Source organism: Hyla sarda, chromosome 2 (genome assembly GCF_029499605.1).
Source record: "Hyla sarda isolate aHylSar1 chromosome 2, aHylSar1.hap1, whole genome shotgun sequence".
In the NCBI taxonomy this organism is placed as follows: Eukaryota; Metazoa; Chordata; class Amphibia; order Anura; family Hylidae; genus Hyla; species Hyla sarda.
This window is the reverse complement of record NC_079190.1, coordinates 365,621,576-365,640,168: the sequence shown is the minus strand read 5'-3', so window position 1 is coordinate 365,640,168 and position 18,593 is coordinate 365,621,576. Positions and strand designations below refer to the sequence as shown.

Below are 18,593 nucleotides of genomic sequence, written 5' to 3'. Positions count from 1 at the left end.
TAAAGCCCACCCGCCGCTGATCAGTCCCGTAGTACTGATCAGCGTTTTTTTGTGTGGTGCCGGCGCTTTTTTCGCGTTTTCTAGTGTTTTTTTTGCACCCATAGGCGGTCCGTGCCACCAGTAGCAGGCGTGTACTGTGTGGACGTACCATACCTGTGTGTGCAGCCTGTCCCACCCACCACTGTCAGTGATTTATCACTGATCAGCGTTTTTTTTGGTTCAGGTGGGTGCATTTTTTTTCTGGGTAAAGAGTTTTTTTTTTTGGGGGGGTTTGTGTGGGGGTCTGTGAACAAGCCACCAGCCACTGTTCTGGGCTGAGTGGCCAGACCCCCCACTGACTTCTGCGCCCCCTGCCGCCACAAGCGCTAATCACACCACTGATTAGATAAACGCTTTTTTTTTGGCGCAGGGCTTTTTTGCGCTAGAAGTCCCCTTTTTTTCAAATTTTTCAAAGTCCCCTCTTTGTTTTATATTTTTTTTCTGTTAGGACAGGTTAGTTTAGTTAGGTTAGGTTAGGGAGGGTTAGGGCGGGTTAGGGAGGTAGTCTCGCACCACACAGCACACACACCAATAAAGTTTCACCCCCCCCCCCCACACACACACACGTATCCCCATTAGAGTAGGGAAATGGCCCGCAGAGCGTTTTCGGCGGAGGAGGCATATGCCATAATTGCCTCCGACACAGAGAGCGGCTCAGAGGACGATGAAGACCCCTCCTTCCTTATTTCATCGTCCTCCTTCTCATCTAGTTCAGATGATGAGCCACCAAGGCGGCGGAGACGCCTCCGTGCGGCGCCGCAAACCTCCTCTGCCCTTGACCCTGTGCCCCATGCTAGTATGAGTCCCCCTGGCGCTCATACTAGTGAAGCCCCCCAGGCAAGATCACTGGTACATCGTACCGGAGAACTTGTCTGGACTCAGCCAGCGGACCACGAGCCCGTGATTCCTGAGTTTGTTGGCGACTCAGGAATCAAAATTAACATCGCCGGGTTCACTGAAAAGGACTTTTTCGGTCATTTTTTCAGTGACGACTTTGTTAATTTGATGGTTACACGGACGAATCTGTATGCCCAACAGTTCGTCACCGCTAACCCGGGCTCATTTTTAGCTAGACCCGGCGGCTGGACTCCAGTCGATGCAGCCGAAATGAGGACCTTTTGGGGCCTCGTGCTGCATATGGGTCTAGTTAAAAAACCCAGTGTCAAGCAATATTGGAGTGGGGACGTCCTTTACCAGACACCCCTCTACAGTATGGCCATGACACGCTCCCGGTTCGAGGCCATTCGGAGATGTTTGCATTATGCTGATAATGCGGCATGTCCCCCCCCGAACTGATCCCCCGTATGACCGCTTGTATAAAATCAGGCCGGTCATCCATCACTTCGGGGCCATATTTTGGGAGGCCTATGTCCCGGGCGGGAGGTCGCTATTGATGAGTCCCTCAACAGCTTCAAGGGGAGACTCAGCTTCCGGCAATACATCCCGACCAAGAGAGCGCGGAATGGCATGAAGATGTATTAACTTTGCGAGAGTACCTCCGGGTACACTTGCAAGTTTATAGTGTATGAGGGACGAGATTCCTGTTTTGAACCCCCAGAATGTCCCCCCAACTCTGGGTGTTACTGGGAAAATAGTTTGGGGCCTTTTGCACCCATTGCTAGATAAAGGTTACCACCTTTATGTGGATAACTTTTATACTAGTATCCCTCTCTTCACATCCCTCGCCGCCAGATCCACGGTCGCTTGTGGGACAGTCCGGAAGAATCAAAGAGGCCTTCCGCCCCATCCCCTACATGCTCCTATCCCCCAGGGTGAGTACCGTGCCCTTTCCCATGAGAACCTGTTGTTGGTCCGGTATAAGGACAAGAGGGATGTCCTTATGCTCACCACAATTCACGGGAATGGCAGCACCCCTGTCCCTGTGCGAGATACCGCGGGACCGGTCCTCAAGCCCGATTGTATTCTGGACTACAATCGGCATATGGGGGGAGTTGATCTTTCTGATCAAGTCCTCAAGCCATATAATGCCATGCGGAAAACACGTCTACATGGTACAGGTTGCCATGTACAACTCTTTTATACTGTACAAGTACGCTGGCAACACAGGGACATACCTTGAGTTTCAAGAGGTAGTTCTAAGGGCCCTCATCTTTGGTGACCGCCAAAGAGCGGGTCAGAGCACCTCTGGAACTTCAGTGGCCCGGATCGTCCCCGGCCAACACTTTCCAGGTGAGGTCCCCCACACTGGAAAGAAGGGACGATCTCAGAAAAAATGCAGTGTGTGTCACAAGAGGGGGATTCGGAAGGACACCACCACTCAGTGTGACACTTGCCCCGATCATCCGGGCCTCTGCATTAAAAACTGCTTCAGGGAGTATCACACTTCCATGGAGTACAACATTTTTAATCCTTTTACCTGATTATAATTCCCCAGAATTCGGCTCCAATGTACCAGTCCAGGGTACATTGTCTTCCAAATTTTATACCCAAATACCCTACCCCCAAAAAATCAAACCCAAAACCTCTTTCCCAATGCCTCTCATAATATCTTTGTCCCCCAAAAAATGGGTCATGGAACACAGAGTCAACAGCATTGGAGGTTTGCAGTTGCCTCAAATGTGCAACGCTCTCTCTCCACACCTGAGCGGGTTGCGCATTTGAGGTAACAGAATAGGGACGGCCCCACACATCTCCTTCCCAGAATGATGATTCAGAGTATAGGGTTTGGGGCGGGCATCATTTTTACTTTAGGTTATCTGGGTCATCATTCTGGGAAAATAATTGGCATATCGGTTCTAAAATTGCAATTTTCTTCCCCCCCCCCCCCCCGCCATAGTACTCTTCATCCATTCCTGGAAAATAAATTAAGGGAACACCTGTCTGTTCCAAATCTCCACTTCACCCTATACACCTTCCCTAGGGGGTGTACTGTTTGTAGTATTCTCACATGTGGGTGTTCCTTTCTTGTATTTTCCTCTGAATGTATGTAACTGTTAGGTCCGTAACAAACATCCGCCTCAAATGCGGAGTTCTCGCTGAGCTCTGTCGTATTTCCAGGCGACAATTTGGAGTCACATGTTAGTTGTTCCCAGAAGTAGAGCATAGGTTGAAAATTGCAATTTTCAAAAGCTACCCTTCATCCATTCTTGGAAAATAAATTTAGGAAACACCTGTGCTTTCAAAATGTCCTCTTTACCCCTATACCCATTCCTCAGGGTGGGTACTTGCTGTAATGGTGCCACATGTGGGTGTTTTCATTTTTGTATTTTCCTCGGAATATATGTAACTGTCAGCTGCTGATATATGCCATAGGCCACAAATACAAAGTGACCTCTATAACTTCTGAGCCTTGTTGTGCGCCCGTCCAGCACGTTACCCCATATGTGGATGTATTTTTATAATCAGGGGAAAAAGCCCTCCAAAATTTGTAACCCAATTCCTCATATTACCCCTTGTGAAAATGTTAAAAATTGGGTAACCCCAGCATTTTAGTGTAAAAAAATCTAATTTTCCAATTTATGGCCCACTTTTCAAAAAACCTGTGAGGTATTATTTCCCACTGTACCCCTTGTTACGTTCATTGAGGGGTGTAGTTTCTAAAATGGTGTCACATCTGGGTTTATTTTTGCTTTTGGGGGCTTTATAAATGCACATGACCCCCGACTTCAATTTTAACACAATTTTCACTCCTTCTATTCTGAGCATTGCAGTGCGTCCACAGAGCAGTTTACATCCACATATGGGGTATTTTTTTTTCTCAGACAAAATTGTTCTACAAATTTTGGGGGCCTTTTGCCTATTACCCAATGTGAAAATGAAACATTTGGGGTAACACTATCAATATAGTGCAAAAAAAATAAATTTTTTCACTTTTACGGCCCACTGTTCAAAAAACCTGTGAGGTGTAAGTACTCACTGTAACACTGTTACGTTCCCGGAGGGGTCTAGATTCCAAAATGTGATGCCATGTGGTTTTTTTTTTATTTTGCTGTCCTGTCACCATAGGGGCTTCCTAAATGCGACATGCCCCCAGAGCAAAATTTGCTTTCAAACAGCCAAAATGGGACTCCTTCTCTTCTGAGACCTGTAGTGCGCCAGCAGAGCATTTTTCACCCCCATATGGGGTGTTTTCTGAATCGGGAGAAATTGGGCTTCAAATTTTTGGGATGAAGATTTGGAATTTTCTCCTTCACTTTGCTGCTATTCCTGTGAAACACCTAAAGGGTTAAAACACTGACTGAATGTCATTTTGAATACTTTGGGGTATAGTTTTTATAATGGGGTATTTCTAATATGAAGACCCTTAAAATCCACTTTAAAACTGAACTGGTCCCTGAAAAATATCGAATTTGAAAATTTTGTGAAAAATTGGAAAATTGCTGCTGAACTTTGAAGCCCTCTTGTGTCTTCCAAAAGTAAAAACATGTCAATTTTATGATGCAAACATAAAGTAGACATATTGTATATGTGAACCAAAAATACATTTTATTTGAATATCCATTTTCCTTACAAGCAGAGAGCTTCAAAATTAGAAAATGCAAAATTTTCATTTTTTTCATCAAATTTTGGGTTTTTTCACCAAGAAAGGATGCAAGTTACCACAGAATTTTACCACTATGTTAAAGTAGAATATGTCACGAAAAAACAGTTCTCGGAATCAGAATGATAAGTAAAAGCATCCCAGAGTTATTAATGTTTAAAGTGACAGTGGTCAGATGTTCAAAAAATGCTCTGGTCCTTAAGGTGAAAAAGGGCTCAGTCCTTAAGGGGTTAAGGGATAGTCAGGCGCAAATTTCAAACCCTTATTAACAATGGTTTCCTGTTCTGTTGTGAGGGTATGATCATTTAAATGAATAGTGGTGTTTTTAGTGCATTCTAATATGTCTTCCATATTTTCTGTGGTGGTTGTAATCTGTTTTCACTTTTGTCTTGCTCTCCTACAAATCCTCTTTTTTTGTGGGGTTGTGGGATGTGGGAATTCCAACTGACGTGAATCCAAATGACTTCTTGACTGTGTCTGAGTTGGATGTGAAATCGAACTGTGCATCTGTGTTCACATGTGGGATTTTATTAGAGGTACTAAAACAATACTGCTGTATTTTTCCACACTTTCGAAAAATTTTTTTGTAAAAATGTGTGCGATACATCAACAATACCGTAAATTAACCCCTTAAGGACCCAGCCATTTTACACCTTAGGACCCGGCCATTTTTTGCACATCTGACCACTGTCACTTTAAACATTAATAACTCTGGAATGCTTTTAGTTATCATTCTGATTCCGAGATTGTTTTTTCGTGACATATTCTACTTTAACATAGTGGTAAAATTTTGTGGTATTTTGCATCCTTTCTTGGTGAAAAATCCCCAAATTTGATGAAAAATTTGAACATTTAGCATTTTTCTAACTTTGAAGCTCTCTGCTTGTAAGGAAAATGGATATTCAAAATATATATATTTTTTTATTCACATAAACAATATGTCCACTTTATGTTTGCATCATAAAATTTACGTGTTTTTACTTTTGGAAGACACCAGAGGGCTTCAAAGTTCAGCAGCAATTTTCCAATTTTTCACAAAATTTCCAAACTCACAATTTTTCAGGGACCAGTTCAGGTATGAGGTTGTTTTGAAGGGTCTTCATCTTAGAAATACCCCACAAATGACCCCATTATAAAAACTGCACCCGCCAAAGTATTCAAAATTACATTCAGTCAGTGTCTTAACCCTTTAGGTGTTTCACAGGAATAGCAGCAAAGTGAAGGAGAAAATTCACAATCTCCATTTTTTACACTCGCATGGTCTTGTAGACCCAATTTGTGAATTTTTACAAGGGGTAAAAGGAGAAAATTTATACTTATATTTGTAGCCCAATTTCTCTCGAGTAAGCACATACCTCATAAGTCTATGTACAGTGTTCGGCGGGCGCAGTAGAGGGCTCAGAAGCGAAGGAGCGACAAGGGGATTTTGGAGAGTACGTTTTTCTGAAATGGTTTTTGGGGGGAATGTTGCATTTAGGAAGCCCCTATGGTGCCAGAACAGAAAAAAAAAAACACATGGCATACCATTTTGGAAACTAGACCCCTTGAGGAACGTAACAAGGAATAAAGTGAGCCTTAACCCCTTAAGGACCGGGGTTTTTTCCGTTTTTGCATTTCCGTTTTTTGCTCCTTGTCTTTAAAAAATCATAACTCTTTCAATTTTGTACCTAAAAATCCATATTATGGCCCACCAATTCTACTTTGTAATGACGTCAGTCATTGTGCCCAAAAATCTACGCTGAAACGGGAAACAAAAACATTGTGCAACAAAATTGAAAAAAAAAATGCTGTTTTGTAACTTTTGGGGGCTTCCGTTTCTACGTAGTACATTTTTCGGTAAAAATGACACCTGATATGTATTCTGTAGGTCCATACGATTAAAATGATACCCTACTTATATAGGTTTGATTTTGTTGTACTTCTGGAAAAAAATCATAACTTCATGCAGGAAAATTAATATGTTTAAAATTGTCATTTCTGACCCCTATAACTTTTTTATTTTTCCGTGTATGGGGCAGTATGAGGGCTCATTTTTAGCGCCGTGATCTGAAGTTTTTAACGGTACCATTTTGCATTGATAGGACTTTTTATTCATTTTTTCATGATATAAAAAGTGACCAAAAATGCACTATTTTGGACTTTGGAATTTTTTTGCACGCACGCCATTGACCGAGCGGTTTAATTAATGATATATTTTTATAATTCGGACATTTCTGCACACGGCGATACCATATATGTTTATTTTTATTTACACTGTGTTTTTTTTTTTATGGGAAAAGGGGGGTGATTCAAACTTTTAATAGGGAAGGGGTTAAATGATATTTATTCAGTTTTTTTTTTTCACTTTTTTTTTTGCAATGTTATAGCTCCCATAGGGACCTATAACACTGCACACACTGATCTTTATCATTGATCACTTCTCATAAGAAACCAGTGATCGATGATTCTGCCGCTCATTCGGCGATCGGACAGCGAGGAGGCAGGTAAGCTGTTCGGGATGCTGCGATTTCGCCGCTGCTATCCCGAACAGCCCACTTTGAACGCCGCGTCTAAAGGGTTAATAGCGCGCGGCACAGCGATCAGTGCCGCGCGCTATTAGCCACGGGTCCAGGCCATTGTAAGAGGGCAGGGCCGCTATAGATTGGGAGTGGACACATGACGTTCCAGTACGTCATGTGTCCTTAAGGGGTTAATACCCCACAGGTGTTTCACGACTTTTGTATATGTAAAACAATTTAAAAAAAAATTTCACTAAAATGTGTGTTTCCCCCCAAATTTCACATTTTTGCAAGGGTTAATAGCAGAAAATACCCCCAAAAATGTGTAACCCCATCTCTTCTGAGTATGGAGGTACCCCATAAGTTGACCTGAAGTGCACTATGGGCGAACTACAATGCTCAGAAGAGAAGCAGTCATATTTGGCTTTTTGAGAGCAAATTTTGCTCACGGGCATGTCACATTTAGGAAGCCCCTATGGTGCCAGGACAGCAAAAATAAATAAAAAAAAAACACATCGCATACCATTTTGGAAACTAGACCCCTTGAGGAACGTAACAAGAAATAAAGTGAGCCTTAATACCCCACAGGGGTTTCACGACTTTTGCATACGTAAAACAAAAAAAGACCCCTTGAGGAACGTAACAAGGGATACAGTGAGCATTTACCCCCCACTGGTGTCTGTCAGATCTTTGGAACAGTGGGCTGTACAAAATTTTTAATTTGCACAGCTCACTGTTTCAAAGATCTGCCAGACACCAGTGGGGGATAAATTCTCACTGCACCCCTTATTACATTCCGTGAGGGGTGTAGTTTACGAAATGGGGTCACATGTGTTTTTTTTTTTTTTTTACGTTTGTCAAAACCGCTGTAACAATCAGCCACCCCTGTGCAAATCACCTCAAATGTACATGGTGCACTCTCCCTTCTGGGCCTTTTTGTGCGCCCCCAGAGCACTTTGCGCCCACATATGGGGTATCTCCGTAGTCGGGAGAAATTGCATTACAAATTTTGGGGGGCTTTTTTCCCTTTTACCTCTTGTCAAAATGAAAAGTATAGGGTAACACCAGCATGTTAGTGTAAAAAATTTATTTTTTTACACTAACATGCTGGTGTAGACCCCAACTTCACCTTTTCATAAGGGGTTAAAGGAGAAAAAGCCCCCCAAAATTTTTAGGCAATTTCTCCCGTGTACGGCGATACCCATATATGTGGCCCTAAGCTGTTGCCTTGAAATACGACAGGGCTCTGAAGTGAGAGAGCGCCATGCGCATTTGAGGCCTGAATTAGGGATTTGCATAGGGGTATTCTACGCCAGTGATTCCCAAACAGGGTGCCTCCAGCTGTTGCAAAATTCCCAGCATGCTTGGACAGTCAACGGCTGTACGGCAATACTGGGAGTTGTTGTTTTGCAACAGCTGGAGGCTCCATTTTGGAAAGTGTGGCGTACCAGACGTTTTTCATTTTTATTGGGGAGGGGAGGGGGGCTGTGTAGGGGTATGTGTATATGTAGTGTTTTTTACTTTTTATTTTATTTTGTTTTAGTGTAGTGTAGTGTTTTTAGGGTACAGTCACACGGGCGGGGGATTACACAGAGTTTCCCGCTGCGAGTTTGAGCTGCCGCGCAAAATTTGCTGCATCGCAAACTTGCAGCCTGATACTCACTGTAAGCCCCCTGCCCATGTGAATGTACCCTGTACATTCACAGGGGGGGGGGACCTCCAGCTGATGCAAAACTACAACTCCCAGCGTGCACAGTCTAACAGTGCATGCTCGTAGTTATAGTTTTGCAACAGCTGGAGGCACACGGGTTGGGAAACACTGAGTTAGGAAACAGACAATGTTTCCCAACCAGTGTGCCTCCAGTTGTTGCAAAACCACTACTCCCAAACATTCTCAGGCATGCTTTGAGTTGTAGTTTTGCAACATCTGGAGGACTACAGTTTGCAGACCACTAATACAGTGGCCTTCTGTGGCCTTCCAGATGTTGCAAAACTACAACTCCCAGTATGCCTGGACAGTGAGGGCATGCTGAGGATGTGTAGTTTTGCAACATCTGGAAGGACACAGTGGTCTCCAAACTGTGGGCCTCCAGATGTTGCAAAACTGCAACTCCCAGCATGCCCAGATGCCAAGGGCTGTCAGGGCATGCTGGGAGTTGTAGTGTAAGGAGACCAGATGGAGCAGTCCAGATCGCTTTACGGCGGTCTGGACTGCTGCAAAGGTCCCGCGCCGCCGCCGAAGATCAACTCACCTGTCGCCACCGCTGCCGTCTCTGCCGCCGGGATCCGGGTCTTCAGGGACGAGGTAAGTACCGGGGCCGGGCCCCAGCACTCCCCCGTCCCCCGCAGCGTCCTCCGGTCTTCCTCCCATCCTCTCCGGACTTCCAGGGGCCGGGCAGGGCGGGAGGAAGTAACCGCCCCCCCCCCTGCGATTGGTCGGAGAATCACAGGGGATAGGAGCAGGCTTGCCACCTCGCTCCTATACTTCAGCATGGTCCTGGCTGTCTGTGACAACCGGGATCATGCAAAATTACCGGGCGGTCGTGTCCCAGAGACCCGATCAGCTCGGTATCGCCGCAGATTGCAAGGGCGATTTACCTCGCAATTTGCGACGATCGCCGACATGGGGGGCCTACATGGCCCCCCTCGGCATTTGCCCTGGATGCCTGCTGAAGCATTTCAGCAGGCATCCGCTTCCGAGCCTTGCCCGACACGTGGCAGGGACCAGAAAACGCTAGGGTCCTTAACCCCTTAAGGACTCAGGGTTTTTCAGTTTTTGCACTTTCGTATTTTCCTCCTTTTTAAAAATCATAACCCTTTCAATTTTCCACCTAAAAATCCATATTATGGCTTATTTTTTGTGTCACCAATTCTACTTTGCAGTGACATTAGTCATTTTACCCAAAAATTCACGGCGAAACGGCAAAAAAATCATTGTGCGACAAAATCGAAGAAAAAACGCCACTTTGTAACTTTTGGGGGCTTCCGTTTCTACGCAGTGCATATTTCGGTAAAAATGACACCTTATCATTATTCTGTAGGTCCATTCGGTTAAAATGATACCCTACTTATATAGGTTTGATTTTGTCGTACTTCTGGAAAAAAATCATAACTACATGCAGGAAAATTTATACGTTTAAAAATGTCCTCTTCTGACCCCTATAACTTTTTTATTTTTCCACGTATAGGGCGGTATGAGGACTCATTTTTTGTGCCGTGATCTGAAGGTTTTATTGGTACGATTTTTGTTTTGATCGGACTTTTTGATCACTTTTTATAAATTTTTTTAATGGTATAAAAAGTGACCAAAAATACACTTTTTTGGACTTTGGAATTTTTTTACGCCATTGACCGTGCGGTTTAATTAAGGATATATTTTTATAGTTCGGACATTTGCGCATGCGGCAATACCACATATGTTTATTTTTTTTTTTATTTACACTGTTTTATTTTTTTATGGGAAAAGGGGGGTGATTCAAACTTTTATCAGGGAAGGGGTTAAATGACCTTTATTAACACTTTTTTGTAGCTTTTTTTTTGCAGTGTTATAGGTCCCATAGGGACCTATAACACTGCACACACTGATCTCCTATGCTGATCACTGGCGTCTATTAACACGCCTGCGATCAGTGTTATTGGCGCTTGACTGCCCCTGCCTGGATCTCAGGCACGGAGCAGTCCTTAGTCGATCGGACACCGAGGAGGCAGGTAAGGGCCCTCCCGGTGTCCTGTAAGCTGTTCGGGACGCCGCGATTTCACAGAGGCGGTCCCGAACAGCCCGACTGACTAGCCGAGATAGTTTCACTTTCACTTTAGAAGCGGCGGTCAGCTTTGACCGCCGCTTCTAAAGGGTTAATACCGCACATTGCCGCGATCGGCGATGTGTGATATTAGCCGCGGGTCCCGGCCGTTGATGAGCGCTGGGACCGACGCAATGTGATGCGTCGTTAAGGGGTTAAAGCCATGGGTGAGGGGACGTCCCTGTACGTCCTGGGTCCTTAAGAGGTTAAAGACAATGTGTGAATACAGACAAAAGGATAAGCAATCATTATTACGTCTACTATGTCCATATTTATTAATGTCATTAACATTTAATTATTGAAGAAGCTTTTATGATTTACTTATATACTTATATTATATAATTAAAGAATTATTTTTTACAAAACTGCTGGCTGTGATTAACTTTTTTTTTTTCTTCATGTGTCATTAAGTAAAGCAAGACAATGAAAAAAGACAGGAAATGCAGAAGGACCACAACCTTCAATGGGCCAGATGCAAAAAGCAGGTATATTTATTTACTTTACAAATGTTTTAGTAGACTTGCTATCTACTAGAGCTTTAAAGGGGTACTCTAGAAGTCACTTCTATTTAAAAATCTTAAGCCTTCCAGTATTTATCAGCTGCTGTGTGCTCCAGAGGAAGTTGTCTAGTTCTTTCTAGTCTGACCATAGTGTTCTCTGCTGCCACCTCTGTTCATGTTAGGATCTTTCCAGAGAATGAGCAAATCCCCATAGCAAACTTCTGCTCCAGACAGTTCCTGACACAGGCACAGGTGGCAACAGAGAGCACTGTGGTCAGACTGGAAAGATGACACAACTCCCTCCAGGACATCCAGGCAAGTACAGGAAGGCTCAACATTTTTAAATATAAAAGTTATTTAAAAATCTGTATTACTTTCTGGCACCTGTTGATGTGAAAACATTTTGTTTTCTCTGAAGTACCCCCTTAACTAATTAAAATGCATTCAAGTTTCAGCCTATTCAACAGCCTCTTTTAAATGGAAAGAACCAATGAGGTTGAACTTTTCACCTGAAGTCTTGTGCTGGTTGCCCCTAGACACTTTCTTACTTCCTGGCTTGATTGCTGTCTTGACAGAGTAGTAGCCAGTAAATTTTAGGCCTTAATGACCAAGCAATTTTTCTTGTTTTCCCATTGTCACTTCATATAAGGGCTAGAATGAATTCTAATTTCTAATAGCACCAGTTGATTAACTTTTATTAACTGGGGTGGGGGAATTGAACAAAAATGTTGTCATTGTTGTTTTTTTCCATATGGTAAAAATAACATGGCAGCTTTATCTCTGCTTCATTACAATAAAGGCTTTTCTTCTGTCCGAATCGGACAGTCATGCCCATCTCTTAACATTTGCAGGACAAACATGTTAGACTCTGCAGTTTTCGAGTGCCCTCCTCTACACAAAATGTAACTTTTATTAATACATCTATTAAAACCCCAAATGAAAAGGTAATATAGGTTAAAATTAGCACTGAGGCAGGACAAGTGAAAGTACATCCTATTAGCAGGGATTATCCTTGGTGATTATAAACGCGGTACTGCAGTTCACCGCTATTATCAGTACCTGCCTAAGTGTCTGATTAAAACATACACTACATGCCAACCCTTACATGTTTCGCCCTGACATATAGGCATATATTGGCAGCGATCTGGCTCAAAATGGTGGCTAGGGGTATTTATAATACTGCCTATGATGTCATCTCAGGTGGACTCCTCAGACGTCCTACAATATTACCTGTACGATCCCAATGGAGGATATACCGAATCAAATCAAGTGGATCTGGATTACTTCCAGGTAATCATTATATAAGGTAATGATTATATAATAATTGTCCATCAATAACAGTATGCCTGCACCAAGCATTTGCTTCCCGGCTATGGAAGAGATCATAGAAAGAATAACAAATTATATTGTTAAAATTTCATGGGGGGTGCCATTAAAATTTATCCTTTATTGGTATGCGTTAAAATACACCAAAATATTATGTGCATGAATAATGCCGCCACCTAACATAATCAAAGGTACAGTGGATTTATAGTCCGAAGTGGGTGCACAGGCTCCAAGGGTCCGACTCAAGATCCCATATGACTGAAGAATGCAAGGAAGACGCGGCACTCCAGGGATTATAATCCAAGAATTAATTTATTCATTTATTCACCCATCCGGATTGTGAATCGAAGCGTTGCATATCTCTGATGGGTGAATAAATTAATTCTTGGATTATAATCCCTGGAGTGCCGCTTCTTCCTAACATAATCAAAGGGTGTGTAGGATACCACCAAACAAATACCACAGTTTTGTGGATTTACTAAATACTTAGTATTACTTGCTCTTATGCCTGGGTCAAACCCAATGCGTTTCTGCCCCAATATAAGGGCGTCCTCAGGAGTATTACCCAGAGAATATCAAATAGTTGTATTATAATAAATTGCAAAACATTGTGGCTAAATTCATATATGAGAGGGGCACCCGATACTTGTGCTCTCACTCTCTAGAGAAAACAGTAGAAATCCGAGCCCAAGGTACCTATAAAGAAAATATATACATAATCAATATATCTTTTATGGACCATGATCCCTTAGATGGTAAATATTTCTTCAGGTCCCGCACTCACTGGTTTTTGCACCTTGCTCCTGGTACCTAAGGAAAAACATACATAATGTGCTGCTTTTTACTTTATCCAAGGTACCTGAAAGAAAGCCAGCAAGGTGCCACTACTGGGCTACTTACGGTTCTGCTGTTCACAGAAGATTCTGCTACATCGGAAGGTTGTGCGCTACACCGGAACCTTCTGTGAACAACAGAACCGTAAGTAGCCCAGTAGTGGCACCTTGCTGGTTTTCTTTCAGGTACCTTGGACAAAGTAAAAAGCAGCACATTATGTGTGTTTTTCCTTTGGTACCAGGAGCAAGGTGCAAAAACCAGTGAGTGTGGGATCTGAAGAAATATTTACCATCTAAGGGATCATGGTCCATAAGAGATATATTGATTATGTATATATTTTCTTTATTGGTACCTTGGGCTCGGATTTCTACTGTTTTCTCTAGAGAGTGAGAGCACAAGTATCGGGTGCCACTCTCATATATGAATTTAGCCACAATGTTTTGCAATTTATTATAATACAACTATTTGATATTCTCTGGGTAATACTCCTGAGGATGCCCTTATATTGGGGCAGAAACACGTTGGGTTTCACCCAGGCATAAGAGCAAGTAATACTAAGCATTTAGTAAATCCACAAAACTTGGGTATTTGTTTTGTGGTATCCTACACACCTTTTGATTATGTTAGGTGGCGGCATTATTCATGCACATAATATTTTGGTGTATTTTAACGCATACCAATAAAGGATACATTTTAATGGCACCCCCCCATGAAATTTTAACAATATAATTTGTTATTCTTTCTATGATCTATAAGGTAATGATTACCTGGAAGTAATCCAGATCCACTTGATCTAATTGGGTATATCCTCCATTGGGATGGTACAGGTAATATTATAGGACGTCTGACGACGTCTGAAGACAATGACAGGTGCATATCTTTTTTTTTTTCCAGTCTTCAAGGGGGGGGGGGGGTCACGGGCTATACCTACCTAACTACCTTAATACTTGGCCTACATGTCTGGCTGCCCTACTACCTACCTACATACCTGGCTACCTACATATCTTGCTACGTAACTACCTAACCACCTACATACCTGGCTACCTAACTATATACTTTGCTACCTACCTACATACCTTGCTGACTAACCACCTGCATACATACCTGGCTACCTAACTACATACCTACATATCTGGCTACTTACCTACATACCTGGCTGCTAACTGCCTACTTACATATCTGATTACAGAATGACCTACTTACATACCTTGCTACCTAACTGCCTTGCTAGCTACCTGGATACTTACATTTCTGGCTACCTAAATACCTAATTAGATACCTACCTACAACATGGCCACCTAACTTCCTAGATAGCTACCTACCTGGCTACCTAACTACCTGCTCTTTTCTGTGCAGGACACCAAGGGGGGCATTATTACAGTTCAGGGCCTATAGATGGGGAGAGCACTTGAAAAATGTATGTTAAGAGATGATTTTTAACTGGAAGAAGTCGACATGACAGTCTGATCCTGAGAGAGAAGAAAAAGATAGAGGACAACGCTGATCAGAAAAGATGTCTGTGAGTTCCCTAGACATAACTGTAACCACTTATATGTATGGCATAGTGATCCTGTGTAAAGTTAGTATCTACCTCTGTATGGTCCCTTATATAATCACCTATATGTTATACAGATCCTATATACAGCTGGTATCTACATTTTATATGGTCCTGTATGGTATAAAATCACGTATATGGTATACAGATCCTGTGTACAGCTGGTATTTACCACTATATGGTCACTGTGCGGGGGAATAGTGGTCTGTGTTTGGTTTTATTCAGTATAGTATGGTGATATTATACAGTTATTGTGTGGTGGTATATATTTCCTCCTTGTATACCGGTTTTATTGGTCATGGAAAACTATCTCACCTATGTTAACATGTTTATACATATATATAATGGTTTTATTTTCTTTGTAGGTGTGGGGCATAAGTGATTTGGGTGGATTAGGGGTGTGACAGTGGCGAGGACAGGGGAGGAGTCTTTTATGGAGTCCTTGCTCTATTTGGTCCGGGGGCTCTGAGTGTTAGTCTGCCCCTGCCCAGGCCTCTACAGGGTTTTCACTTTTCAAATTGTTGTACAGTATACACCCTTGTGGCTTGTTTTTATGTGGCTAAGGAGACTTGTTAGTTGGAAGCTTCCTCATACAAAAGTATCATGTTGCACAAATGCAGGAAAGAATTTTCAAGGTGAAGGATTGTGTACAATTGATCCTGGAAAAGATTGGGGAGTTAAACTACAAAGTGCATCAGCCAGTGAAAAGCGAACCAGTGCAGTTATATCATTATACTTGATTTAACCCCTTAAGGACTCAACGTTTTCCGTTTTTGCATATTCACTTTTTCCTCATCACCTTCTAAAAATCATAACGCTTTCAATTTTGCACATAAAATTCCATATGATGGCTTATTTTTTGCTCCACCAATTCTTCTTTGCAGTGACATTAGTCATTTTACCAAAAATTCCATGGTGAAACGGAAAAACAATTGTGTGACAAAATTGAAGAAAAAATTTCATTTTGTAACTTTTTGGGGCTTCCGTTTCTACGCAGTCCATTTTTTGGTAAAAATGACAACTTTATTCTGTAGGCCCATACGGTTAAAATGATACCTTACTTATATAGGTTTGATTTTGTCGTACTTCTGAAAAAAATCATAACTACTTGCAGGAAAATGTATATGTTTAAATTTGTCATCTTCTGACCGCTATAACTTTTTTTATTTTTCCACGTAAGGGCCGGTCTGAGGGCTCATTTTTTGTGCCATGCCGTGAAGTTTTTATTGGTACCATTTTTACATTGATCAGACTTTTTGATCGCTTTTAATTCATTTTTTTATGATATAAAAAGTGATAAAAATACACTACTTTGGACTTTGGAATTTTTTTTGCGAGTACGCCATTGACGTTTAATTAATGATATATTTTTATAGTTCAGACATTTACGCACGCGACGATACCACATATGTTTATTTTTATTTACACAGTTTTTTTTATGGGAAAAGGGGGGTGATTCCAACTTTTATTAGGGAAGGGGTTAAATGACCTTTATTACCGTATTTATCGGGGTATACCACGCACCGGCCTATAACACGCACCCTCATTTTACCACGGATATTTGAGTAAAAAAAGTTTTTTACCCAAATATCCATGAAAAAATGAGTATGCGTGTGTGCGCGTGTATACCCCGATACACCCCCAGGAAAGGCAGGGGGAGAGAGGCCGTCGCTGCCCGCTTCTCTCCCCCTGCCTTTCCTGGGGTCTAGAGCCCTGCTGTCGGCCCTTTTCACCCCCTGGTTATCGGCGCCGCTGCCCGTTCTGTCCCCCTGACTATCGGTGCCGGTGCCGATAGCCAGGGAGAGAGAAGCGGCGCCGACAGCCAGGGGGAGAGAAGGGGCAGCGGCACCCATTGCCGGCGCCGCTGCCCCGTTGCCTCCCCCCATCCCCGGTGGCATAATTACCTGAGTCCGGTCCGCGCTGCTCCGCTGCTCCAGGCCTCCGTCGTGCGTCCCCGGCGTCATTGCTATGCGCTGAACGGCGCGGCGCTCTGACGTCATGCGCCGCGCCGTTCAGCGCATAGCAATGATGCCGGGGACGCACGACGGAGGCCTGGAGCAGCGGAGCAGCACGGACCGGACTCAGGTAATTATGCCACCGGGGATGGGGGGAGGCAACGGGGCAGCGGCGCCGGCAATGGGTGCCGCTGCCCCTTCTCTCCCCCTGGCTGTCGGCGCCGCTTCTCTCTCCCTGGCTATCGGCGCCGGCACCGATAGTCAGGGGGACAGAACGGGCAGCGGCGCCGATAACCAGGGGGTGAAAAGGGCCGACAGCAGCGCTCTAGACCCCAGGAAAGGCAGGGGGAGAGAAGCGGGCAGCGACGGCCTCTCTCCCCCTGCCTTTCCTGGGGGTGTATCGGCGTATAACACGCACACAGACTTTAGGCTAAAAATTTTAGCCTAAAAAGTGCGTGTTATACGCCGATAAATACGGTAACTTTTTTTTTTTTTGCAGTGTTATAGCTCACATAGGGGGCTATAACACTGCACACACTGATCTTTTACCCTAATGCCTGCAAAGCCATAGCTTTGCAAGGATCAGCGTAATAGGGGTTGATTGCTCAAGCCTGTAGCTCAGGCTTGGAGCAATCAAACGCCGATTGGACGCGACGGAGCAAGGTAAGTGGGCCTCCGCTCGCGTCCTAGCTGATCGCGACATAGCGATTTTATCGCGATAGTCCCGATCAGCCCAACTGAGCTGCCGTGAAGCTTTTACTTTCATTTTCGACGCGGCGATCAAAGTTGATCGCCGCGTCTGAAGGGTTAATAGCGTGCGGCACAACGATCTGTGTGATGCGGGGTCACGGCGTGACCCCCTTTTAAACACCGGGCACAGGGCTTACAGGGTACACCCTGCGTCCTTAAGAGGTTAAACCTTGGAGGGGAAAGGGAGTTGCTGGTTGCATTAGTTTGCACTTCTACGGTTCCTGAACCAAAGTAAAATAAGGAGAAAGATGCTGATACCTTCTCTATGGAGTTTTTGCAACAGAATAATAACATGTTCTCTAACTTGCAAGGTTGTGCAAATGTTATTGAACATGAGATTCTTACTGACCCTCAGGTAAAAGTGAAGGTAAAACATTACAGAATTACAGAAGCCTGTAGACAGATTGTCTCACAAGAGGAACACAGAATGTTGGCTTTAGGAGTAATTAAAAAATACAAAAGTGAATGGTCCAGCCCAATTGTATAAGTCCCACAACCAAATGATAGCTGGCGCCTCTGCAATGCTTTTCTAAAACGCAATGAAGTTTCAAAAATGGATGCCTATCTTATGCTAAAGGTGGATGAGTTAATTGAAAGGTTAGGTTCACCAAGTTACATAACCACTCTGGATCTCACAAAAAGGTATTGGCAAATACCTATTGCAAAAAAGGCTCGAGGAAAAAACTGCTTTTTTTTTATACTCCAGATGGGTATTTTCAGTATGTCCAGATGCCCTTTGGGTTAAATGAAGCCCTTGCCACATTTCAAAGGGCAATGGATCATATTCTGATTCAGCTCAATAAATGCAGCAGCCTGCTTAGATGACATTGTCATC

General features: G+C 43.3%; 1 protein-coding gene and 1 long non-coding RNA gene across 8 annotated transcripts in view; one reads left to right on the top strand and one right to left on the bottom strand.

Annotated features, from left to right (window-relative positions):
• SYCP1 (synaptonemal complex protein 1) overlaps positions 1-18,593 on the top strand; it is a 955,469-nt gene that overhangs the window by 186,066 nt on the left and 750,810 nt on the right. For 6 of the 7 annotated variants that reach the window (XM_056558359.1, XM_056558362.1, XM_056558358.1 and 3 more), the window contains 2 exons: positions 11,250-11,323; positions 12,539-12,628. In XM_056558359.1, the coding sequence (XP_056414334.1) occupies positions 11,250-11,323; positions 12,539-12,628 (164 nt within the window). The remainder of the gene's footprint in view (positions 1-11,249; positions 11,324-12,538; positions 12,629-18,593) is intronic. The other variant, XM_056558361.1, reaches the window with a different exon arrangement.
• The window catches only part of LOC130356608 (uncharacterized), a 132,000-nt gene that overhangs the window by 110,610 nt on the left and 2,797 nt on the right, over positions 1-18,593 (bottom strand). The window lies entirely within an intron of this gene.